At 37.0% G+C, this 27,291-nt stretch overlaps 1 protein-coding gene and 1 long non-coding RNA gene across 2 annotated transcripts; both read right to left on the reverse strand.

Annotated features, from left to right (window-relative positions):
- Positions 1–440: 440 nt before the first annotated feature.
- On the reverse strand, positions 441–2,845 carry LOC141599755 (uncharacterized). The gene is made up of 2 exons (XR_012523920.1): positions 1,692–2,845; positions 441–645 (listed from the first exon to the last, which is right to left on the reverse strand). It is a non-coding gene; the product is annotated as an uncharacterized LOC141599755 (long non-coding RNA).
- Positions 2,846–25,072: 22,227 nt separating this feature from the next.
- Positions 25,073–26,366, reverse strand: LOC141601030 (uncharacterized). The gene is made up of 3 exons (XM_074421292.1): positions 26,230–26,366; positions 25,836–26,166; positions 25,073–25,630 (listed from the first exon to the last, which is right to left on the reverse strand). The coding sequence occupies exons 1-3, from the start codon at positions 26,364–26,366 to the stop codon at positions 25,073–25,075; spliced, it is 1,026 nt and encodes a 341-aa protein (XP_074277393.1).
- Positions 26,367–27,291: the final 925 nt, after the last annotated feature.

The raw sequence follows: 27,291 nt of genomic DNA on the forward strand, positions 1-27,291 counted from the left end.
GGTCATTTTGGGCGTGTGACCTACCGTTGGAATCGTAAGAGAACAAGATATCACCTCCAATTGGAATCACATCAATAACATGTTTATATCTCAAGTTATGACAGTTTTAAGACGACCCTTCTATAGGCGGACATTATAACAACTCCACTAAGTCTAGTATAGGTTATACTCGGTCCACTTTATAGTTATACCTCACTCCCGAGTCATCTCTAGTCTAGTATAAGGTCCCCTCACACATTCCAAGGTTCCTTTCTGGGTTCCACAATATCTGGGTATTACACACTATTAGGATACTACCCGGGCAACGCCCGGACATGAAATCTAGTCTATATTATTAAAGGAAGTTTTTTTCGAGCGATTATAAAGTTTTCAACTTTCACACAACACTTAACTAAAATAAATAATGTTAAATATACTAACAAGAATAAAATAAATAATGATAAATAACTAAAATAATAAAATACTAATGTTAAATAAATAAAAAATCAAATAACAATAATATTGTATCACATTAGAGTCCTCTAAACCACCAAATACACTCCAACACTCCCTCCTTTATCCACGCAGTTTGTTTTATTTTTCTCTATATATAAAAAGTCTTCTAGTTGTTGTACTCTTCTACAGAAATACATCTTCTGCAATCACCTGTATAACGATATAGAATATAGAATAAGTGTCAACCTAGGTTAGGATTACATAGACTATAAATACAAGTCTTTGTATCTGAGTTTCCTCACACCATTCTACTCCATATTTCATATGAACCTTCCTCATAATTAATTATTACAACTATGGCACCTATTTAGTACTTATAGGTATTGTTTACAACTTGCTGCTGTGTATTATCTATTTTAGTTCTTATGTAACGAACAACGAACGAGCTAAACGAAAGCAAGACAAGCGGAAAAATCAAAGTTCGTGTTTGAGAGCTCGGAAAGACGTTATTTATTCCGGACCATCCCAACAAAGATAAGGTCAGAGGGTAAAATACTCCTGAATGTCTCATCTTCATGCGAGAAGGCAAAAAATTTGCAGAAAACCACCAATATTACGAAAAATCTCAGAGCATGCAATCACATATTCGCTATATTAAGGAGTAAGTAATAATATTTTTACAAAAATAACAACCAAGACTAACGTGCCACAAAATTTAGGTATCGTAGCCCTGCTACTATCTGGAGGAAGGACAGTTGACAACAGATTTGCAATACCTATTGACTTATTCGACAATATACCTGTAACAAAGGGTAAAAGACCCAACTTGATGAACTTCGTAGAGAGACGTCGTTAATTACCCACTAGCAAAATCTAAGCTTTCGGAGGGAAAACGATTTTACTAATTAGCGGAGACATCTGACATGTATTTTATATAATCACCAAATGAAGAAGCCAAGATGTTGGTTAAGCATCCTTAAGTAGATCATCATATGGACCGAATGCACAGTATATACACTTAAAAGAAGCACGAGAATTTTAGATCATGACAATGACCCAGATAAGCGAGAAAGAAGTCGAGCATTCAATGATTGGTAGCTAGCTATGGGACATGGAACACTGGATGCCAAGGCAGATCAGAATGACACTGAAGAAACATGGATTGGGATATCAGAACAATACATTGGTAAAATATACCCAGATTTTGAAAACATCCATAAAGGTGTGGATTATCTAAAAGAGAGAGAAATACTTACAGCTTTAAATGATACCACTGACTTGATAAATAATTATATGGCCATTATGGTCCCAGATGAAGAGATATTGTACAAAAGTTGTGACGAGGCATGCACTGCCTCGACTAAGTCTGTAGACCAATTTACATATTATCCAACAGAATACTAAATTAGCCTTAATCTGCAAGGATTGCCGCACCATGAGTTAAAGACTTAAAGTAGGGATGCCTGTAATACCCCTTAGATCTCAGGGGTTATGTAATGGTACGGTACAAGGCTGATTGTCACTCACCCTGGAAAATTAATAGTCTATCCCAAGGATACTGATGACTACAACGAACATAGAGATCCCTTTCGTACTTAAGAGAAGCCAATATCCCCTTAATCTCGATTATGCAATGACAATTCACAAAATCAAGGGCAAACACTAACACATGTAGCAACTTCAAAGACAACATCCCAAGAAGTATAAAGTTTTTCATCGACGAGGAACATCATCTATAAGGAAGTTACTTCAAATCTACATTTCATATGCTAGATAATGAAAGAGTACATGGTCTGTAAAGAAGTATTTTCAATATAAATTATATCTCATAGATAACACAAGCTGTAACAGTTGTTTTTTGAGACGATTTTGTACATGGCTAAACAACGGAGTATCAATTAAAGTTTCAAGTTTACGAAAACTAAACACCAGCATCATTCATTTTAAAGACAACAATACTCTTTCCAAGACAACACTCTTTCCGTTAAAGTCATTTGTTTACCTTTTATACTCGTTCAAATTATAATTAGATAAGTTGAACCGGTAAGTTCGAGATAATATATTTAATTAGGTATCTAGATATGCAATTGCAGTCAACATGGGTCTAATCTCAAAGACAAAATGTACAAATTTAACAAACATAGAAGATTAATAAGCAAAATACTCAACCACTAAGATGCTACCTCAACCCGAAGCTCTGCCACTACGACAAATGTTAGGACCCGATTGGGCGGCTGAGATTAGAGAAAAGGGTAGAAGTATGATCGGCAATTGACGATGCCAAACATGAACCAATAAGCTATGGGACATTAATTTTGAGATTTTGCATATGTGTGTTTTGATGTGGGAGCCTGGGAGGAATAGAGGAGTTACGTGCTGGGTAGGTTTGACTAGGGGATAAAAATGATTATCAAGAACTTGAGACAAGTCAAAAAAATTGTATTGTTAATAGTCTTATTTGTGATACTTAATACAACAATACCTTTCTTTGAGGGAGGAAACTATATACTTGACAATATATTTAAAGGGAATATTAATAAATAGGATTATTTCATGGGAATAATCCATCCTATGGGTGCCCTGCAAATAACACTACATCCTATTAATAATTTCAATTAAATCCATCCTATCCTCCTTTGTTTCCATAACACTCTTGGAAGACGGGCAACCTGAAGAACAGGTCACCCTTGTAAATGATACCAACATTCCAACAACTACACTTAGACTGTTTTGAGACAGCCATCACCAAACCCCCACCACCGTCAACCACCACCCCACCATCATCGTCGACGGCCACCGGAGACCTGGCCCACACGGCCACCCCTCAAACACGACTCCCCTACATCAACACTGTCACCTTTCAGTCTTTCACCACCAATTGAAACAACCGTCTCGATGTCGGAATCGAACCATCTACAGACAGTCCGCAACCCCATCATTCACACTCACCTTCTGCCGTCGAACTCTAATAATCGCAGCCTTTCCTATGATTCGACCACCGCGGTTCAGGATGCTCCTCGCGTTTTGATCTGAATTCCGGATGTCAATGACGGAAAGGTAGCTGCTGGTTGTTTGATTTATGGACTGATTTGGACTCGGGGTTTTATCTGAATTCGGGATGTCGATGGCGGATTAAGGGCTCGCTGCTCGTACAGGAATGGAGATGATGTGAAATGGTTATGGTGGCTGATGAAATGAAGGTGGGTGATGAATGGGGTTGAACGGAGATGAGTTGATGGTGGCTGCTTGTGGGTTCAAAATAGTGTTTGCTGATGAGGTTGGAAGTGTTTGTCGAGTAATCAAATGAACAGTGGGGTTCACATGGTTTTTGATAAAGTCAAAGTTGACCTTGCTCCTCCCTTTACTTGAAATCGCTCTATGCCTCTATTTGACTTGTTTTAACCCGTCTTTTCCGACTCAAATACCTTCATGATTTTCCGTCTTTATCACGAGCTAATGCCTAAAAATTATATTAATAATGTCGGAGTTGTGATGGTGGTGAAGGAAAATCTGGAAATGGGGAAGAAGGAAGAAGTTTGGTTATAAAAAGGAGGAGGCGAGTGGTGACCTAATGTAACAGGTCAAAAAATTGGGTAAGTTTGTTCCGGGAAGAAAGGGAGATAGGATGGATTTAATTGGAATTATTGATAGGATGGAGTGTTATTTACAGGGCACCCATAGAATGGATTATTCCCATGAAATAATCCTAATAAATAATGAATTACTTAAACTTTGTTTATATTTCTTTAAACATGTAGCCACGGAATAGCTTTATTATGTGTGTATTTTTAATTTTTTAATATAATTAGAAATATCTCAAAAGATTCTATCAAGTGCCACGTCGCACCAATAAATCAATCTCAGAGCCTCGGATAATCAATAACATTTTAAATTCTTTTAAAAATATGCAATAATAACTCGAAATTCATAGACAACGAATTATTTTAATCACTCGAAATCTATTGATTATCTCGAATTATTTAAAGTTATTAATTATCTCGGACTCTGAGAATGTATTATTTCAATATAATGAAAGACTCAACCAACTAGCCCGTGCATCGCACGTGCATTAAATCTAGTATATATTTATAGAAGAGGCTTTTTTTCGAGCGATTCTAAGCTGTCCACATCATCAAAAATTAATTTAAGAAAGTTTTATAAATAACAATTTTTGATGTAAAGAATAAAGTGGAAAATCTTTTAATTATTATAATATAGTATATAGTATATATTTCGTAATTTATATTCAAGTCACGTTTCTATTTTCTACATGAAAACTTTTACATTTCATTTGACAAAAAAACATTATTTAAAAAATTATGAAAATAATATAATTAGATTCGTAAAAAAATGCTATCATTAGAGTATAAATTTTATATAACTTGCACATGTTAAAAACTGTGTATTTCATAGCATGCTATATGTATCGCATTGAAAAATCATGTTGGTGAGGTAAATATACTGCATATAAATAATAGAATTGTCCCACATCGAAAGATTAGTATAAAGTGGGCTGATCCTATGACTATAAATAGGAGGCATTCTTGAAACTTAGGTATCAACCCAAAATCTTTTGTGTCTTTAAGTATTGTCTTAGAGAGCTCTTAAGAGTTTGTATCATAACTCGAAAATATGATATATATTTTCTATATTATATTTAAGTGAAGTTTATAATTTTTATATAAAAAATTTATACCATTTGACAAAAAAGCGTCGTAAAAAAAAGTGTGAAAATTATTTAATTGGATTCGTGGTAAGAAAATGTTATCATTAGAGTATTGGTTTTATATCATTTGCACATATTTTAATTATGACAAAAAAACAAGAAAAAAAACGTACAAATATTAATAGATAGTATAGTATTTGCTTATTATTAAATCAGGTTGGATGTCAGAGTAGGTTCGAAAAATATGGTGTATTTCTAAATATATTATTCGTTCCACGGTGAAAAATATTGGAGGTGTTATGAATATACTACGTACAAATAGTTGAATTGTGCACATCAGAAAATTATCATAAGGTGGGTGATCTCATGATTATAAATAGGATTCATCCCTGAAACTTACTTATCAACCCAAAATATTTTGAGTCTCTCAAGTATTATCTTAGAAAGCTCTTATATATATTTTAAGTCTCTCAAGTATTGTCTTAAATAACTCTTATAAGAGTTTGTATTAACGACACGTCTCAATTACAACAATAACATACAAATATTAATCACGTGAATAATTATAAAGGCAATTACATATTAGTGATACTCCCTCCACAAACCTATTTTCACCCCATTTGCTTTGGGAGGTCAAATTTGGAGAATAAAAATTATTAGATTATAAAACAAAAACATTAACACTTATTTTCATGACATCTTTCACGAAAAAAAATTCAAGAAAAAAGCAACATATAGACTTCGAAAAACACGGTCAAAGTGCCGTCTAAGAGACCACAATAAAGCAAATGGGGTGAAAATAGGTTTGTGGAAGGAGTATTATAATACGATTATTTTAAGACAATCAATAGTATAAATAACTTCATTTATGACAAAATCACAACTTAAAATAAAATGGTGCTAAATATACGTAAATTGGTTATTAATTTGTCATAAATAATGATAATCTCCACACTAAGATAGAAAATTTATAAAATATAATAAAATCATGTGTTATATAAAAAGATCGTGAATACAAAAACAAATCAATAATTAGCTTTTTACTTTGATAAATAGTTGAACTAAATCTTTTGAACTTTCAAATGTAGGTAATTATTATGCCTCATAATATTTGAGTAAGATTAAAACACAACGTTATTTTTAACCATTTATCGAAATCGCACCAGAAAAAAAAAGCATTTTATATTTATTTATACATTTTATTGATTCCTCCATTTCATATTAAAATTCGTGTTAGGAAACAAAATAAAAATATGTAATTTAAACAATTAGATTAGTGAAAATGCTTATTCTATATTCCCAAAGATCAATAATTGCATAAGCTAGGTGGGTGATCATATGATATAGTTAAAAAAAAATTATGAAAATAATGTGATTAAATTCATGGTAAAAAAATGTTATCATTAAAGTATAGTTTTCGTATTATTTGCACATATTACAGATGATATACTTCTTAGTATATTATATATCCTACATTGAACGTATAAATAATTGAATTGTCCCACATCGAAAGATTAGCATAAGGTGGGTGATCCTATGAATATAATAGAATGCATCCATGAAACTTAGGTATCAACCCAAAATATTTTGAGTCTCTCACTTAGAGAGCACTTACAATATGATATAAAAAATAATGTGGAGAATGTTTTAATTATTATAATACATATTTCCTATATTATATTTAAGTGATGTTTATAAATTTTATATAAACACTTATAAATTTTATTTGACAAAAAAATATAGTAAAAAACAAAAATTACGGAAATTATGTAATTAGATTCGTGGTAAAAAAAAATGCTACCATTAGAGTATATATTTCTTATTATTTGCACATATTTTAATTATGATAAAAAATAGAAAACAAAAACGTACGAATATAATAGTACTAAGTATGAAAAAGATGGTGTATTTCTTGGTATGTTATTTGTCCCACAATGAAAAATAATATAGATATCGTTAATATATAAAGTATAAAGAATCGAATTGGGATGATCCTATATTTCTATGATTATAAATATGAGTCATCTTTGAATTTATGTGTCAGCAATCTAAAACCTTTAGAGTCTCTTAAATATTGTCAGTATTGTCTTAGAGGTCTTTTATTAGAGTTTCTATTATTATCTCTACAATAACGAAATTTATTTATTATTTGTTTTTCTCGCATAAATAATTAACGGTAGGTGTGTATGTATTTATCTTCTATTTTTTTTATTGAAAAAAATATTGTAATCACATGTATAAAAATAATTATGTAAAAATTAAAGCCTTATATTTTTTTCACTATAACTAAGTTAATTACCACGTGCAATGCACGGACTTTCAACCTAGTATTCATTCTATCACACCTAGGGATTGCGTAGGCTCATTAATGGGGTAACCTCTCTACCTAAGAGATTCGCTTTTGGGGAAGCGACAAATAAGCCTCAAACATATGAGGTTATGTGCAATTTAACCCCAAACATTTGAATTAGAATTGTGGACAAGGAAAATTCATCCACGAAATGTTTCTTTTCAAAAAAACATTTTTTTTACATTTTGAAAGAGTCGCCACTAAATTTTTAAATGGAATTTAGAAACCAATTTTAGAGATTTCGGATTCGTGTGAGATTACGTGTTAGGAAGTTTAAATAATCTCATTAGAAAAACACCCAACCCCGCCCGTTGCAATAACGGCCTATACTAATGGAAAAGGATGGTTATTTTGGTTATGAACACATGTGAGAAATGCAACCATTGTGTTAGTTCTTAACATATGAATTGCGTTTCTAAGTCGTTTTAATGCATATAACTTGTCGAGTGATTTAGCATGTGAGTTAATTCGAAAATAGAGAACGTAAATAAAGAGAGGGATAGAAAGGCTTACGCTTAGCATAAGATAGATGAACAAACGTTAGTGGTTAACGCATACATAAAAGTAGAAAACAACCTACGACACACGACGTGGTACACGACCTTAGGCCTCGAAAAACGTACATTTTGGGGGACGGCTCATGGCCTAACTCGGCCTTGGGTCGTTCCTCGTATTGCGTGCACATCGCTCAATTTTATAGAATTAGACGTTATCCAAGTCTAACTAAATAAAATCAAGGTTTTATTAAAAACATTTAACTCGAAAAATAAATAAGTTGAAACTAACTAATTCTAAGTTAGCCAAATTGACTTGTAAAATAAGTTAGACAAAATAGCAAATAAAATACGATCTATTATTTAAATCGAATTCAAAATGCTAATAAATTAATGACGACCGCTATTTATGAAAATAGGATCGTCAAAAATTGCAGTTTAAAAGAGAAAAAAAGAGAAAAAAAAAGACGAGAAGACTCGTGTTGCTCAACACGGTTTTCGAGGCACGCTCGGGTTAAAATTTTTCCAGTTTTACTAATTGAGTGTAAACGGAAGGATGATAAACATGCACTTCCGTCGCACTAACGAGATATTAGTGAAAGAAAGATACATTCAATTAGAATTAGAGAAGTTGTAAATTTCATTTACACGTTAATTGGTTCATTTTATGTCCTAAAATGTCTAATGAATTGGAAGATTTGACAAGTTAGAATATCGTCGATTTAAACATGATATTTAGCAAGTCTTGCCTCGAGAATCGTGTCACGATTATAGTTAATAAAAATCAGAAAATAGAGCCAAAAGCCGAGCAAAAACGTGACATACAATGAGCATGAAAGTCCGTTACACGAATCGATATAAACTCATTTTAATTAATTGCCCTCTTCCAACACGAGGATATGTAAACGAGCAAGGCATATCAATCACTTCAGACAAATTAAGCCTTTTAAACTCGAGTCAACGCGGGTGTCGGAATAGTACTTTCACTCATACTCAAACTATTCTAGTTTCATTTAGCAAAAAGTAATACGATCTTATACTGACATAAAATAATGAGATAAAGCGATAAAAGCTTAAATAAAAGGGAGAAGGAGGGAGATCTTGACCTTTCATTTAGCAAAAAGTAAGATGGTCTTGTCTCGAGGGGTCGTCATCGACGAATACAAATTGCTTTTCAAACACGTTTTTCAAACTCAAACACCATTTTTCAAACTTGAATTGCGACTTCGTTTCTTAACGCAAATTTGATTTGAAATATGTTTTGAAATCGTGGAAGAGTGTAGATTTAAACATCTTAACAAACAGGGGTGGTTTTGATGGTAGGAGCACTCAAACACACGGTTTTTCGTGTCAATTCGTGGCTTGCTTTGGGTTTGATTTCGAGTGTGGTTGCTTCTGGGTTGATGGTGGATGTGTGTAGGATGAAGGGTGTTGCTAGTATCTTGTTTTGGGTATTTGATTAGCCTTCGAAATGAAGGGGGATGAGAGGTATATATAGAGAATGTATGCAGGGTTTGTGAGTTAATTTCTTGGAAAGGGAGTAAGGTCACTCACGGCTGAAATGGAAGTGTGTAAGGTTCTAGAAGGAAGGTTGCTTGGGGAAGGAGTCATATAAAATATCTAAACTAAGCTTGGAAGAGAAGAAATGGGTTTAGAAGTCGAAATGGGCTAAAGGGGGCTCGTTTCGCATATCTGATGTCCAACAACTATTTTGTGAAGTTTATGAGGGTTTCGAGGGGTTTTCTTGGAGCTTAAGGAAGGGATATCGGTCAAGGATATATGGTTATGGTTTGTGGTTAATGGGCATGGGTTTAGGTCATGTTTGAAGCGGGTTTGGTATGGGTTTTGGGCTCGGGAAAAACAGAGGGCGTGTTAGGTTGTGTTTGTGTCGAATTTTGAGCTGGGTTGAGGAGATGACTTAGGTGGGTTTATAGGATTCGAACATGGGACTATTGGAGGAAGAACATGGGTCAAAATTTGGCTTGATATTCGAGCCCAATTCGAGCTTAAATCGAGCTAGAAATCGCGTATAAAACCGTCTTAAAAATTGAGTTTTTCAAATACGGTTTATAAAACAAATAAATTAAACTCAAAATGATTTCTCAAATCCAATTGAATAACTCCACATAAAATGTTTACTTAATTTTCAATAAAATAAACTTGAAAATAAACTCAAATTAAAATAATAAAATGAATTTATTTGAAAAAAATAAACATTAATTTAAATTTCATTTAAATTAAAAATATCCATCGACGACGCTCATTCTACATCGTAAAATGAGCTACAAATAGTGATAATGCCAACTGAAGAATACATATCGTCCTATCATCATCGGGTGTTTGTCATGAATTTTATAAATGTCAATATCTATAAATGCCAATATCGACAGATACGGATATCTACAGAGCCCCCACTTTGACTAAGACTTGGACAAGGCGCTAGTCAAAGTATACCCCTAGTCCCTCTTGACCTGAGGATTCCGCGGGTCGTTTTAGTCCATTAGACTTGCGTATATAAGCTCGCCAATCATAAGAAGAGATCATACTTGAAGCTTCGCTGGGGATTAACCTTTGTTCTTGTTGATTGAATCATCGTTGGTCATCGACCCATTATTTCGAATAAAAGGGTGGGTTGAGCCTTATCCTTAGGCGCCTACGTATCGGTTGTGACGGAATCAAACCCGTATCGTAGTTCGACAACTACTTGCATGCATTCTGCTAATCTATGACCAAATGGACGGGACTTTCCCAAGAAGGTTACCGTCATTCTTGAATATTTGCTTTCAGCTCCGGAATTCTTCCTCTCTTGTATTGACTCTTGTATTGAATTGAATCATCTATTGACAGATGCTCATTGCTTTCAGCGGTGGAATTCTTCCATTTCATGCTCATGTATTGAATTGAAATGAATTAAGTTGAAACTCTGGTGGATGTAATCCGTTCATTCTGATAATGGTCTCTGAAGCCAACGGCTTCAGAGCTTCCAATTGTAATGGGTCTAAAGTCGAATTCTTTAGAGCCCCCAGTTGAAGTATTTCCTGTTACATTTGAAACATGGAAAAAACACATATGACAATAGTTATCACATAAACTGGGTCATTGCTAAACAAGATTTTTTTTCGAAATATAACCATGATTCGACTCGTACTTCCTACGACCCATAGAAATAAAATGGGATTAGCCGCTAAAAGATGTGCAAGTCTTTATTCGAAAATTGACTCGCTGGGGGTAGAAATCTAAATCGGTCATCTCGGCATGCGAAACGAATCTGAAACTTACGAAAACGGACGAGTCCTGCGCGAAAATCTACGCGACTGTAACACCCCCATTTATTTAAGGGCCTGAACTAGGACTCCTCAGATAAATGACGGTGTTACCATCTCGGAAACCCGAGGCAGTAGATAACAAAGGAAAGAAACACAGTACTTTATTAAAATGTTCATAGTGAGGTTACAACTGGAATCTAAACAAAGCCTCCAAAAATATGACCAAGAGATAAAGTCTGATAAATCTACTAATAAGACTAAGGTGGGCTAGGCACTAAGTCAGTCATCCAAGCTCTCTTCCCGGCCAGCTCCCATCAGTCTCTGAAATACCTGTCAATCTGCTCCCCAATAATTGGATTATCACAAGCGTACACGAATACACAGGGTCAGCCGCGAAGCTGAGTAGGGAAAACAATAAAACGACAAAATATGATATGCATGATCCTCCGTCACCTCCATCTCCATCTCAACTCGTATCTCATATCTCATTTCTCATATCTCATAACCCGGACAACCCAGCCATACCGATCCCCGGTAGACTATATGTATCGACCGTAGCCGATCCGCACTGCTCGCTTGTTGAGGACACCAGGGCAAGTCCTGCAGAACCCGCCTGGGCCTTATCACAACTCACATCGTATCTCAACATCGTCACTACCACACCATCCTCCAACTCCAATGCATATGAATGCTCAAAAGAAATTGATGCAACACAATATATATATATATAAATCGATGAACTGATAAATCATAAAATTATGCTGATTACCCGATGTTGTGATATCATACTCAATATAATCAATTCAGTCAATCATCTTTCCGTATATGAAACATAACGTAAATCAACAACCACGAATCAAGTCAACACAATTCAACAACGATAATAGGACAAGTGTATTTCCCTACCTCAAGGTGCCAGCAATTCCAATTAAGTAGTTCAAGCAGTCCAGAAAAATAAAGCAACAAATCTGATTATCGATCCTTCACGAATCCGTCACCTAAAACAATTATAATATTTATAATTACTAACTACTAAATATAGCAATCTCCCAAAATAGAAACTTTCCCGATATAGTAACTTTCCATTTTAACCAGTCCCAACTCAAAGTCCATCTCTAATTATTTAAACGACTCGGGGATTAAATTAAATAAATTATTTAATGTCTCGGGAATAATTAATTAATTTAGAATACGCCCCACTACGAAACATAACGATTAAATTATGAAAAACCCGTTTCAAAACCAAAACAGCCCGCACCCCCTTCACACGCACCCACTCTCCTCATGCACCACCTAAACCACCGCGACAACCACCAGTCGTGGTCCCCACATCAACCCAGCCACCAACAACCACCCCCACTGGGGTCGACTGCCGCCGGCGGTTCAAACCAAGGCCGCCATTTGGCCTGGTTCACCACCACGCATCACCAACACCTCTCGTTCTCAACCTGCCACCACCGCACTATTAACTAACCACTGCCCAAACAACCACCAGTCAACTCGCTGCCAACCCACGCACACAGACACCACAACACCACCGTTTCGACCTCCCCCTAGTCCACGGTGGTGCCGCCCAAACCTTACCCCTCTAAACTCGCCTGAAAACCCGTATTATAACCCCTTTGCCACCCCCTGTCGCTGCTGCCTTTTTCCGCCACTATCACCACCAACAACCGCCCTAACCACCACCACTACACTCGCCCCTTACCACCCTACTCCTATACCCTGTCAACAACCCCCATAAACTCCCTTAACAGACACGACACAACCACCAAGACCCCGACAGAAAATATGAAAACAGAGAAAAGAGTTAACTGCTTACCTTCCCGCCACTACAACGGCCACCACGGCCACCCACAGTCGTCGCCTTTCGCCCCTAGCTCCTCCCTGCTGCCCGGTCACCACTCAGGCTCACACTCTCTCTCTCTTTATGCGTGAAAGCAGATGAATGGTGTTGATGAAGAAGGGAGGCGTGAGGGAGGCGGGTTGAGGGAGTAGGACGTTTTGTGTTAGGGTAGAATTAGGTTAAACTTAGGTTAAAATTAGGTTATATGGTAAATGGGTAAATGGGTTATAACATTTGGTAAATGGGTAAATGGGTTATGACATCCTGACCCAAAAATGCCACCTAAAACTATAAACCCGACTCATCTTACAATATGAATCAATTAATTACTTTTACGATACTACTAAATAATAATATCTCGCTCAAATAAAATACGGGGTATTACAGTCTCCCTCCCTTAAAATGAACTTCGTCCCGAAGTTCGCTCCCGTACTCAAACATCAGAAGGGTATTGTATATCGTACATACGGACGTCATGCATTTCTAACACGGTTAACACACACTTTTGACACCTCAATTAACATAACAAATACGGAATGTTACATTCTGCCCTCCTAAAAATAAACTTCGTCCCGAAGTTTAACTCGTCGTTACTTAACTCAATTAACTACGACTAATTACTACCTGAGAACACAACTGTATAACAACTAAATATTCATCTGAGAACACCGTCATCTTCCATTTAAATTCCGATCACAGACTCAAGTAAGTCAATAACCATGGTTTCACTGAACCGTAAACGTAACTCGGCACAAAGGCCCTACCACTCATAACTCAATACCAGTAGTTTAACTATACTCTTCTTTTACACCTCAACCAACTAACAGAAGTAGGAACAAAACATATAGAACTCATTTGCATAGGTACCCCACAACGAAACATTTACTTGATCAAAACTACCATCTACAAATAAGTGCAATATAAACATTAAGATTTTACAATCCTATCCGACTAGAAACATGGTTACGTCCTCGTAACCTCTTTTCAAATTTTCATATACCTATGCAACAAAATCATTATCAACCACACGTGACAGGAAAGAATACACGATAAGAGGTTGCGCATCAACATTAAGGTCGAAACAAGGTTTTATTAAGGAATTAACTGATTGTCAACACGTAACATTTATTACTAGCTCATGCGTAACTTAAAAACACAACATCAACTAAAAGAACAACACGAAAGGAATCATGGTTTACACGGTTTCACAACTAATAAATTTGATGATCAATTATAGACTATGAACGAGCGAGAGCAAAATCAACAAAACAATTTAAGAACTTCTCACATTTGTAAACATATCACAGAAATAGATCTACCACTACTATCTATCACAATCACAGGATCTTATTGGCATGTCCATACAACCATTTACTCACTCACTGGTTTAGGTCACGAATTAGGTCGATGAATTTAAGCAATCAACAACATACTCATAATTCATATTTTAAATTATAAAAATTGTTTGCACGATATCAATTTTGAAAACATGTTTCCCAATAAAAGTAACTACATATAATCAATGAGAACGACAACATTACTTCCATATCACACCTATGTTTCACATTTTAGCAACCATATCATTCAATTGTGTCCAGCAACTTAGTATAATTCATTTTCAGCAAAACAAGAAATATTGTATAAATAGTTTAAACACATATTTGCCATCATATACTTTGTAGAACACTAGTTATGAAAAAAGATTAGCAACTTGAACAACTTCTCTGATTTGCATGATTGAATAATTAGGCAACTCGTAGGCTCAATTAAATGTAACTATAATGACTATCATTTAAACCAATGCATATCATGTGAATCATCAAAGGGTTATCCTATTATATTTGTCAACATAGTTATCATAACAATCTTATTATATTATAATTGATAGTAACGACTCGAGAATATAGATATGCCAATTGTCGTGTTATATCAAACAGTTTCCTTTATATCACACCCATACAATTGCAAGAATCACTTTAGCATTCCATGACATTGTAATAACGAACATATTCAATAAGGAATAACAACACTGTTTATTATCATGTTATAGGTGTAGGTCCAACTGAAATAATTTAATGCGATGACGGTAATAAATATAACTATGGGCACACAACTCATGTGAAATACATTGGAACTCAGATGCATCCTACATGTGTGAACATTTAGACATACTCATTACTACCACCCATGTGTAATCATTTAGACATAATTATTATAATTATTCATGTGTGGATATTAGAACAATCAATTAACTTTTAACGCCCTCAACTTCACCAAGATATGACAACATAGTTTTATATTTATATATATATCCGACCATCATGCAAATATGATGAACATACTAGAGATAGTACAACATGCCAAACATACATAAGATATGCAACAACTGGATTCGTATAAAATATTTCACCCTTGATTAAGAATCAATTTAAGCTATCCCATTTTACTCACGCTATCATGCCAACAATGTTATCAACTAAGTTTTAATTTTAACACTTGTTAAGATACATAATTACTGAACATGCGTGCTATTATCGTCATATAAAGCATTATAAATTCACATTACTAAGGCTCATGAATTATTCAAACAACTGCATGAAACTCAACCTAGAACACACATTTTACAAGTCATGTTTCACGTTGTAACTTTCAAAGATCACGAATAAATAACCGTCCGATTAAAACTTGATTCATATTATCTTTATAAAACACGGAGAGTTAAAAACACAGGGGAAAAAGAATTAGGTCCAAAGCACAAAATTTTCATTTTTAAAGAATTTTACAACTCAGTTGGTCCAAACAAACATGTGACAGCAATTGGTCCAAGACTTGGGTCAGTTTGCAAAACCTACCGTTTAATATAGAGACATCAAGAATTTTCGTGGTTTGTCAATTTGAAAACATATGTGAATCTTCTGATCGATAGAGTTGGAATTATGCAAAAATTATTAATACAATTTAAATGAGGACTTATACAAAATCTTTGGTCAAAACATCACTGCACAGGAACTTCCTGACCACAGCCCACTAAAATATTTATTACTCCTAATCCGTATATCATATAAGCATGAAACCAACGCCAAATGAACACTAACTCACGAGGCTATCTCTCATAAAATTTTCATCCCTAGGCAATAAACAGAAAAGAAATGGCAGTAAGATCAATTCGAGAGTAAAATCATACAACGTGTTTCAGCACTAGGTCATTCATTTTCTATGTTTCAAACTCTTACAACCATACTATCGATACTAAATCATCCTAACTTAAATCTCACACTGTACTTTCGTAAACATCTATCCCGTAGAATCCCTTCGCATCTCGATCTACTCCTTACATCTAAATCACGATTGCTATGACTAAAAACATGCAATTCAACAGTGTTTCTAATTACTATCACAATACTATACTAGCATGGCTTCGGGATCACATAACCGCATATTACTAGGCATAATAGTACAATCAACACATCATTCAACATCCAACTAGGTACTATCATCGACTCGCAATTATTTTCATACTCACGGCTACCACAACACTTCATTGATTATTAACCTGAACTCGAAAATTTTATTTCTCATTTCTACAACATCATATGCTCACGTCATCATTCATACAAAATACTTACCGTAGAATTGTCCTGCAGAAAGGTTAGAATATATGGGTCGCAAGGTATACATTACTCGATTATGCAATAATCAATGTATCAATCAGTTAACACTTAGACAACGATGTAGGAATTTCATGCTCTACCTCAAGCAACTTTGCTACCCTTTCTCTCATATACACTCAGGGTTTCCGGGTCAAACTGAGAGGGCCGCTGGTTCGGTGTGAGGGGGCCCCTAACTCATACCTTACCTTAGTGTGCTCCTAACAGTTCTATCCCGGGGTTTATTTTATTTAGACTTTTCCTATGTTCATTGGATTCATTGGTTTAGGCCTGAGGATCGTTCGCTCTGATACCATTTTGTAACACCCCCATTTATTTAAGGGCCTGAACTAGGACTCCTCAGATAAATGACGGTGTTACCATCTCGGAAACCCGAGGCAGTAGATAACAAAGGAAAGAAACACAGTACTTTATTAAAATGTTCATAGTGAGGTTACAACTGGAATTTAAACAAAGCCTCCAAAAATATGACCAAGAGATAAAGTCTGATAAATCTACTAATAAGACTAAGGTGGGCTAGGCACTAAGTCAGTCATCCAAGCTCTCTTCCCGGCCAGCTCCCATCAGTCTCGAAATACCTGTCAACCGCTCCCAATAATTGGATCATCACGGGCGTACACGAATACACGGGGTGGTCACCGCGATGGCCGAGTAGGGAAAACAATAAAACGACAAAATATGATATGCATGATCCTCCGTCACCTCCATCTCCATCTCAACTCGTATCTCATATCTCATTTCTCATATCTCATAACCCGGACAACTTGACCCATACCGATCCCCAGGTAGACTATATATATCGACCGTAGCCGATCGCCACTCGCTTGTTGAGGACACCAGGGCAAGTCCCGAGAACCCGCCGGGCCTTATCACAACTCACATCGTATCTCAACATCGTCACTACCACACCATCCTCCAACTCCAATGCATATGAATGCTCAAAAGAAATTGATGCAACACAATATATATATATAAATCGATGAACTGATAAATCATAAAATTATGCTGATTACCCGATGTTGTGATATCATACTCAATATAATCAATTCAGTCAATCATCTTCCCGTATATGAAACATAACGTAAATCAACAACCACGAATCAAGTCAACACAATTCAACAACGATAATAGGACAAGTGTATTTCCCTACCTCAAGGTGCCAGCAATTCCAATTAAGTAGTTCAAGCAAATCCAGAAAAATAAAGCAACAAACGATTATCGATCCTTCACGAATCCGTCACCTAAAACAATTATAATATTTATAATTACTAACTACTAAATATAGCAATCTCCCAAAATAGAAACTTTCCCGATATAGTAACTTTCCATTTTAACCAGTCCCGACCCAAAGTCCATCTCTAATTATTTAAACGACTCGGGGATTAAATTAAATAAATTATTTAATGTCTCGGGAATAATTAATTAATTTAGAATACGCCCCACTACGAAACATAGCGATTAAATTATGAAAAACCCGTTTCAAAACCAAAACAGCCCGCACCCCCTTCACACGCACCCACTCTCCTCACGTACCACCTAAACCACCGCGACAACCACCAGTCGTGGTCCCCACATCAACCCAGCCACCAACAACCACCCCCACTGGGGTCGACTGCCGCCGGCGGTTCAAACCAAGGCCGCCATTTGGCCTGGTTCACCACCACGCATCACCAACACCTCTCGTTCTCAACCTGCCACCACCGCACTATTAACTAACCACTGCCCAAACAACCACCAGTCAACTCGCTGCCAACCCACGCACACAGACACCACAGCACCACCGTTTCGACCTCCCCCTAGTCCACGGTGGTGCCGCCCAAACCTTACCCCTCTAAACTCGCCTGAAAACCCGTATTATAACCCCTTTGCCACCCCCTGTCGCTGCTGCCTTTTTCCGCCACTATCACCACCAACAACCGCCCTAACCACCACCACTACACTCGCCCCTTACCACCCTACTCCTATACCCTGTCAACAACCCCCATAAACTCCCTTAACAGACACGACACAACCACCAAGACCCCGACAGAAAATATGAAAACAGAGAAAAGAGTTAACTGCTTACCTTCCCGCCACTACAACGGCCACCACGGCCACCCACAGTCGTCGCCATTCGCTCCTAGCTCCTCCCTGTTGCACGGTCACCACTCAGGCTCACTCTCTCTCTCTCTTTATGCGTGAAAGCAGATGAATGGTGTTGATGAAGAAGGGAGGCGTGAGGGAGGCGGGTTGAGGGAGTAGGACGTTTTGTGTTAGGGTAGAATTAGGTTAAACTTAGGTTAAAATTAGGTTATATGGTAAATGGGTAAATGGGTTATAACATTTGGTAAATGGGTAAATGGGTTATGACATCCTGACCCAAAAATGCCACCTAAAACTATAAACCCGACTCATCTTACAATATGAATCAATTAATTACTTTTACGATACTACTAAATAATAATATCTCGCTCAAATAAAATACGGGGTATTACAGCGACCCACCCTTAGGCCCATCGGGCATGTCGACCGAGGCCCATTCGGTGCTTGCTTGGGCGGCACTCCAAGTTTCCTGGATGTGTTTGCCTCTTTATTTTCTATATAAGGAGATTTGGTTCAATCATAATTCTATATCTTCTTCAAATTGTTTCCTTAAACTTTTCACATCATAAAATCGTTGATCGGAAATATGAAGGGCTGGGCTACTGATTTCAGAGGACGAGAAACACAAAACCTTCTTGATGCTGGAATTCAACAGATAATCTTGCATTCGTAAATTAGAACCCAGATCGTCTTTCTAGACGAGTGTTTGAAGATGTGGGACCTAGTTCATCACGTCTTCATATTTCCTGAAGGGGAATCTGCCCTCTTCCCAAAGAATTTACGGTTTTATGAGGGTGGAGAACTACTCGTGAACCCGTAATTCCTGATTTCTTATCCAGATGGGAACGGAAATATCGCACATATATGGGTCTATCTCGTAGCAAAACCCGTGACAATGTTAATGGAGGGCGAGTAAACTTACTCGCGTTGATTTCATAATTCAAAACTACTTATGACCCGGCAATCCCGACTATTTATCGTCGTCGCGCCTTTTGGTTTTTCATGTTGCATCTTTACTGCTTCGAGGGAAGTATAGAAGGTCCGACTTGTCAAGGTCAGGCCTAACTTATTCAAGTCGTAGAACATATGGAGGGTCATCTGAACCCGGCTTAGATTATTTTAGCTGAGACTATCAGAGGCCTAGATGCTCGGAAATCCAACCAAACTGTTGCATACACCGGATCTACCCGTCTTCTGCAAGTTTTTTTTTCTAGGCTTCGGTTTTTTTCTTTTTTCTTCGGCTGCGGCCTTTCTTTTTTCTTTTTCTTTTCTTATCCCTTCCGTTGACAGACGTGGCTCTTCGAGAGACTCGGGTTATACACCCAACTTCTGGATCCAAGAAATATCATGTGAGCAGCTTCACTGCTCGACCTCTAGTGTGTGCCTTTGGCCAGACATCGACTTATAGGCGTGAAATACTGACTATTGGAGTCGGGTCCCATGTTCGTTGGATCTTACCCTGGCTTTCTGTGGACTCATTCAGCGGCCTCCCTAACACTGACAGGACAAGGTATATCACACTGCTGAGCCTAGATCGTTCCATCTATATTTATTCGGATCGAGTACTTTGGCAATTCGATCGTCGATAGACTGTTCCAGCCATCGAAGTTGTTCGTGGGCCAATCTTCGATGTCACTCATTCTAAGTGTCGTGCTTGGCTCCAGGTTTAAAATGGTAGGACTATTTGGCATATGCTTGACCCCTCAAAATCAACATGAGTCTCTCCCTCTTATTTGAATGGGTTACCGAACCATCTTTCAAAATTAGGAGAAAGCTTCTAAAGGACGATGTCGTGGATTGAAAATATCGCCAAGACAACTTGCTGAACAAAACTTATTTCCAAGTGTAATACCTCTCAAATTTTATTGTGTCATTATTTTCTAAACTCGAACTCCGGGACGAAGTTCTTTTTAAGGAAGGTAGATTGTAATAACCCGTATATTTTAACACTTAGTTGTTAAAATGTGTATAAAATTGTGATATTGGAAAGTTGGGTGTTTGTCAAGTTTGTTCCCTTTATTTCTTCTAAACATCCGTTACTTTTGCTTCCATCCCATATAATATTACCTAAAACACTTAAGTCAAAGATTCCTATTCTTTAATGCCTCGTTTTCCTATTTTAGCACCAATAATAATTAACCCTAAGCCTAGTATACAATATAAAAGAACCAAACACAATAATCTCTGCCTTCTAAAAGTTATCAGCCGCAGATCATGTATACCGTTCATCAACAAGTGCCACGACTCTCAACTCACTGTCATACTCGGTTCCATGCTTTTTCTCCTTCCCCCTTAAACCTGTTATTCGACCTTGTTGATCCGTCGTCGGCATATTCGCTTAGCCACCGCCTTTATTCCTCTTTATGGTCATATTTTTGGAGCAATTGCGAAATAGTTTTGCAAGAGTAAGGTAACACGATTCTACTGATCCTATTAATCTTATTATTGTTCGGGGTTGTATGAAATATGTGCTAATTGCTATTTTTATGTGAAGTTTAGGTGTGGAATTTGTTTTATTATATGATGATAATTATTGTTATTGGTATAATAAGAGTAGTACTAATTATATTTGTGAGATGAGTTCAGTTTATTTGCGGGTTTGGAATTGGTTGTGGATACGAAATTAAAGATGATGGAATGGTATTATACAATGAATAGTACATCAGTGTGTTTGTAAGGTTTATGTTGTGAGTGTTAGCTAATGCTTGGTGGAATGTTAATGCAAAGTCAGGAATTACGATGGGTTTTTGGCAGTGAGTTTATTCAATTTAACACTTAATCTTGGTATTGCACCTGTATGGTAAATTTCTCAACGGCTACAACTTGCGAGTACATATTTGGATTGAGATTGTTTATAGTGTTGTATTTTAATTGTCTTTCTCTTTGACCTCGACTTGTGAGTGAGTAGCTTAGAGTTTTTTCCTAAGTGTTGAGCACGGTTCTTTGAACCTTTGACAATATCGTTATTGAAATTGAGATGGAAATCTGGTTACTGGTATTGAGTTATGAGTTATGGGGCTTTGAGCCGAGTTATGTTTACGGTCCAGTGTGGCCATGGTTTTGAGTTAGTTATATTGTTTGAAATCGATATTGAGATGGAAATATTGTTTCGCGGTTTTATCCCCCAGTTCACTCACCCCTTGTCCTGGTCTTAGGGTAGATGATGAGAATGCGATACTTGGCTACTTTTGAGTATTATATTATGAGACGGAGTAATGAGTGAGACGGAGTAGGGAGATGAAAATTGGTTAATTGTGGAGGAATGAGATAAGAGTTGTATTAAAGGAATAGTATGGAATAAGTTAGGGGTTCAAATTAGTTTATGGGAGTGTTTTTATTATTCTCTCTGTTTATTTTTATTTTTACGTGTCCGTGTTTCCACACCATGACCAAAAACTATTCTGCTTATATTGAGGTATTATCTGTTACTCAGCTTTCCGGCTGACGTGTTTTTCTCCCTTCGGGGCTACTCGTCATAGGGGTAGTCATTTCTGTCTTCTGGTTTTGTTTTCAGGTCTTCCGCTGCCGTTTTAAAAAGGATTTGATTTCAAGTCAAGATTTTATTTAAAGCTTTGTTAAAGTTTTCGTTCATTTTGTATATTTTATTTTAAGAGAAATTTTGTAAGAAAAACTTTGTATATTAATTATAATATCTCTGTATTTCGGCGCGTTTCATATGTAAAAGTTTGTTTTTATTTAGCCAAAAATCAGGGGTGTTACACCAAGAATCGTTCCTGGTCGTTCCCGAGTCTGGACCTGAGACTGACAAGAATCCTAAGATTGACACTAAGACTTCAAGTGTTTGGCAAAGGTTGGGTTCGAAGGCTAGTTATGGGCCGACTTTAGCTGAAAGGCTCTGTCCTCGACCAAGTGTGAAGGACTGACTTGGCCAGCGCGAAGAAAGTGTAATTCCTTCAAAGAAAAAGGCGAGAGTGATGATGGGTGAGACGTCATCTCGTCGTGATGGGCCACGTGACCCAGGCTCGGCTTAGGCTAGGTCTTAGCTTGTCTTTTTTACTATTTATTATCTCATATTATCGTTGTGTGCTTTCCTTTCTGGTTTGTGTGTGATGGGCTTAGCCCAGAATAAAACTTTGTAATGAGCTTCGCTCGGAATTTAAGAATAAATAAAAACTATTATTTATTATAAATCTCCAATTTTATGCATTCAAAAATTTCATTTTTGTATTACACGTTTCGTATTTTGGTTGTACTCTTTTAAAGAGTTGCCTACGTATCTGCTTTGCAACAGAATCAAAGCGAGTTCGTAGTTCTCCCGTAAAATATTTTATGCAGTGTCAGCAAATGCCAACAACTGATAACTTATTCTAAGTACAAAGCAATTCGAATATTATTTCATAACATTTGAGAATGAGGCCCTTTTCAAGGATAATACTTCTTCAATTGATCCAAGTTTGTAGAATTCAAAAAAGCATTCCCATCCAGATCTGTTAGTCGAACGACACCTCTCGAAAAACTTTTCTTCACCAAATAAGGGCTTTCCCAATTCGGTTTAAATTTGCCCCTCGGGTCCACTGGTAACAAAGCATGAACAGATTTCAAAACCAAATCCCCTTCTTTGATTCCTCAAGGTTTCACCTTATTAAAAGCTCTCTCTATCCTCTTCTGATAGAGTTGTACATGATGTAGTGCATTCAAACGTCTCTCATCGAGCATCACTAATGAATCATATCGGGCTTGGACCCAATCCGCTTCTGGGATCTGACTTTCAAGCAATATTCTCAGAGACGGTATTTCTAATTGAACTGGTTGAACTTCCTCCATTCCATAAAGCAAATATTAGGGAGTTGGTGCCGTGGCTATTCTAATTGAAGTTCGGTACCCCCATAATGCGAAGGGTATCTTGTGAGGCCATTCACGGTATTTATCCGACATCTTTTTCAAAATGCCAGTAAATGTTTTATTAGCATCTTCTACCGTACTGTTTGTCTGTGGTCGATAGGGTGATAACTTGTGTTGCTTTATCTTATACTTCTGAAGTATAGTTTCGGTTTTAGATTGGAAATGAGTCTCGTGATCACTGATGAACTCATATGGTACCGCATATCATCAAATAATTTTATTCTGAATGAACTTTGTCACTTGCTTCGCTTTGAGTTCTCTAACACCCCGACCCAAACCTAGGGTCGGGAGCGGTCACTTACGGTAGCTCGTGTACATGGCCTACGGATCTACACGGGTCTTTTCCAGTGCATTTTGTCCTCACTCATGCACATCTCGAAAACCTTCCCAGGAGTTCACCCCTCTTAAGACTACTCTCAGCCAAGTACGCTTAACTGTGGAGTTCTTTTGCATGGATAACCAGAAAAGAAAGTGAACTTTGTTTATATGAGTAATAGTTTTAATCCTTTTAAGTACTAGTCAGATTTTAAGCCAATCAATGGACCTCTTCAAGAGGGTACCCCACCCGAATAACGTTTTTGGTTCAGTGGAGTATTAAAAGTTTTCTATAGTACTTCGCCTCTACCTACTTCGTGAAATAGTCAATTGCAACAAGGATAAAACAATGCACTCCCATTTTGGATGGGTTTACTTTTTCAATTATATCGATTCCCTAGGTTGAAAATGGTCAAGGTGATGTCATGGTATATAGCATAGAGGGTGGTACATGTTGGATATTTGCAAAAATCTGGTAATTATGGCAATGTCTGACATATCTACGACAATCTGTCTCCATCATAATCCAATAACAGCCCAATCTCATAATTTTTCGAACCAGCATGCGTGAGTTCATGTGTGGCCCACTTTCTCCATCATGGACTTCTTCCATTAACTTCTCAGCAGTCGGCTTATCAATACATCGTAGCAAAACACCTTGGGTTGTTCATTTGTATAACTGTCCGCCATCTGTCTTGATAAATTAGGATGCCAACATCCGTAAGGCACGTTTCCCTCTTGTATCAAGGTCGGCAGGGTACTCTCCCATTTCTTTGTACTTTAGAATAGCCATATACCAAGGTTCAGTTTCACTTTCTTCAGTATCACTAATTGCATTCACATAAGAGGGTGACGATCTTCTTTCGACACATATCGACATACTATCCATATGCTCGGGAATATTGATCAAGGAAGGAGTCCTTGAGTTGTGCCCATTTTGCCTTATAACAATGTAAGGAATTTTTGTCTTAAAATGGTTTAATACCATCTCTTTTATATTTTGCTTTGCATGCATGTAGATTTAGACCACCCAAAATTAATTTGTAATTTTGATATCATAAAATGAGTATTAATTTGGTCTAAATAACTAACAAGTGCTCTCGGCCAGTTTTGATAGTGCATCTGCAAATTGATTTTCATCTCTCAGGAGGTGAACATATTTGACATCGTCGAAGTATTGTTCTAATTCCTCGATCCTTACTTGGTAAGGAGCCAAACAACTACTTTTGATTTTCCATGACCCGACTACTTGATTGATCACTAAATACGAGTCCCCGTGCACTAGCAGCTTTTTCACGCCTAAATCGAGCGCACCGCGTAAGCCCAGTAGACATGCTTCATATTCTGCAGCGTTGTTTGTCACGTTGAAGTCCAATTTGATCGATACTGGCATGTGTTCACCCTTCGGGGAGATTAGAATTCCGACTCCGTATCCCATGAAGTTTAATGCTCCATCAAAGTATAGGTCCCACACATCATCTTCTATGTGAACCATATCTTCATCGGGAAATGACCAAGTATCGACTACCTCGGCTTCTTCGATTGGATTGTTGGCAAGGAAATCGGCCACCACCCTTCCTTTAATTACTTTTAAGGGCACATATTGAGATCGAATTCTGATAACATGAGAGTCCATCTTGACATTCTGCCATTTAGCACCGGTTTTTCAAATAGGTACTTGATTGGATCCATTTTCGAATAAACACTCACGCTGTAACTGAGCATATAGTTTCTTAACTTCTTCGTTGCCCAAACTAGGGCCAAGCATGCCTTTTCAATAGGTGTGTATTTTAATTCATATTCTAAGAATTTTTACTAATGTAGTAAATGACTATTTCTTCTTTGTCAACAGTTTGGGCTAACATAGCCTCCGTTGCAGTATCCGTGACAGTTAGATATAGCGATAATGGTAGTCGAGATATAGGCGGGCTTAGAACTGGCGGTGTGGATAGAACTTCTTTAATTTTATCAAATGTTGCTTGACAGTGATCGTCCCATATTTCATGTTCTCTAGCTTTCAACTTCTTGAAGATCGGCTCACATATCATTGTCAATCTTGAGACAAATCGACTTATGTATTGTACTCGGCCCAGGAAACCTCGAATTTGCTTCTTGGTCTCTGGATGGGGCATTTCCATAATGGTTTTAATCTTTGATGGGTCAACTTCGATGCCACAGTGGCTAACGATGTGGTCCAAAAGCTTGTCAGAAGTAACTCCAAATGCACATTTCTGCGGATTCAACCTCATGTTGTATTTTCGTAATCTCTCGAAAAACTTTCTTAATGCTTCGAGATGACCACTATGTTCTTTTGATTTAACGATCATGTCATCAACGTAGACCTCTACTTCCTTATGCATCATGTCATGTAGCAACGTCATCGCTATTCCTTAGTATGTTGCCTCGACATTTATCAAACCAAAAGGCATCACTGTGTAACAGTAAGTACCCTAATGTGAGGTGAAGGCTGTCTTATACATATCTTCTTTGGTTATCTTTATCTGATTGTAGACAGCATACCCGTCCTTGAAAGATACAAGGGCATGATTGGCGGTATTGTCAACCAAGATATCGATATGAGGTAATGGAAAATCGTCCTTCGGACTTGCCTTGTTTAGGTAACGAAAATCAACGCAAACCCGAACTTTCCCATCTTTCTTTGGTACTAGCACCACATTCGCAACCCAATCTGAGTATTCCGGCACCTTGATAAACCCAACTTTGAACTGTTTATCAATTTCTTCTTTAACTTTTAAGGACCACTCGGTTCGGGTTCTGCGTAGCATTTGTTTCACTGGCTTAAAACCCGGTTTAATCGGAATTCTATGCTCTGCAATTTCCCTGTCAATTCCTGGCATGTCTTTGTAAGACCATGCAAACACATCTTTGAATTCACCCAATATATCAATGAACCCTTGTTTCTCAGCGGGATCTAAGGTAGTTCCTATCTTAAGCTCTTGTGGTTCTAATAGGGTTCCCACATTAATGGTTTATGTACCTTCGATTATCGAATTCCTTTGAGATCATATTCCTCCAACCCTTTGACCAATTGTGGAGGTGGTTCAAATTCCTCACCATCTTCGCCCTGTTCGTCTTCGACCTCATTTTCAATGTCATTACTAAAACAATCATTTTCAAAAATCGAATTGCAATGTAAATAAGACAAGTCATAAGCAAACTGGTTCATGTTATTATTGATTTAAAATTGCGCAAAGTACGCCAACATTTGAGCCAACTGATCAGAGGTCAGTGGCGAGATAGAGGTATTCGGGTCAGGAACCGGAATACTAGCATTAGGAAGGGGTA

The sequence above is a fragment of the Silene latifolia genome, chromosome 9 (genome assembly GCF_048544455.1).
Source record: "Silene latifolia isolate original U9 population chromosome 9, ASM4854445v1, whole genome shotgun sequence".
NCBI classification, from domain to species: Eukaryota; Viridiplantae; Streptophyta; class Magnoliopsida; order Caryophyllales; family Caryophyllaceae; genus Silene; species Silene latifolia.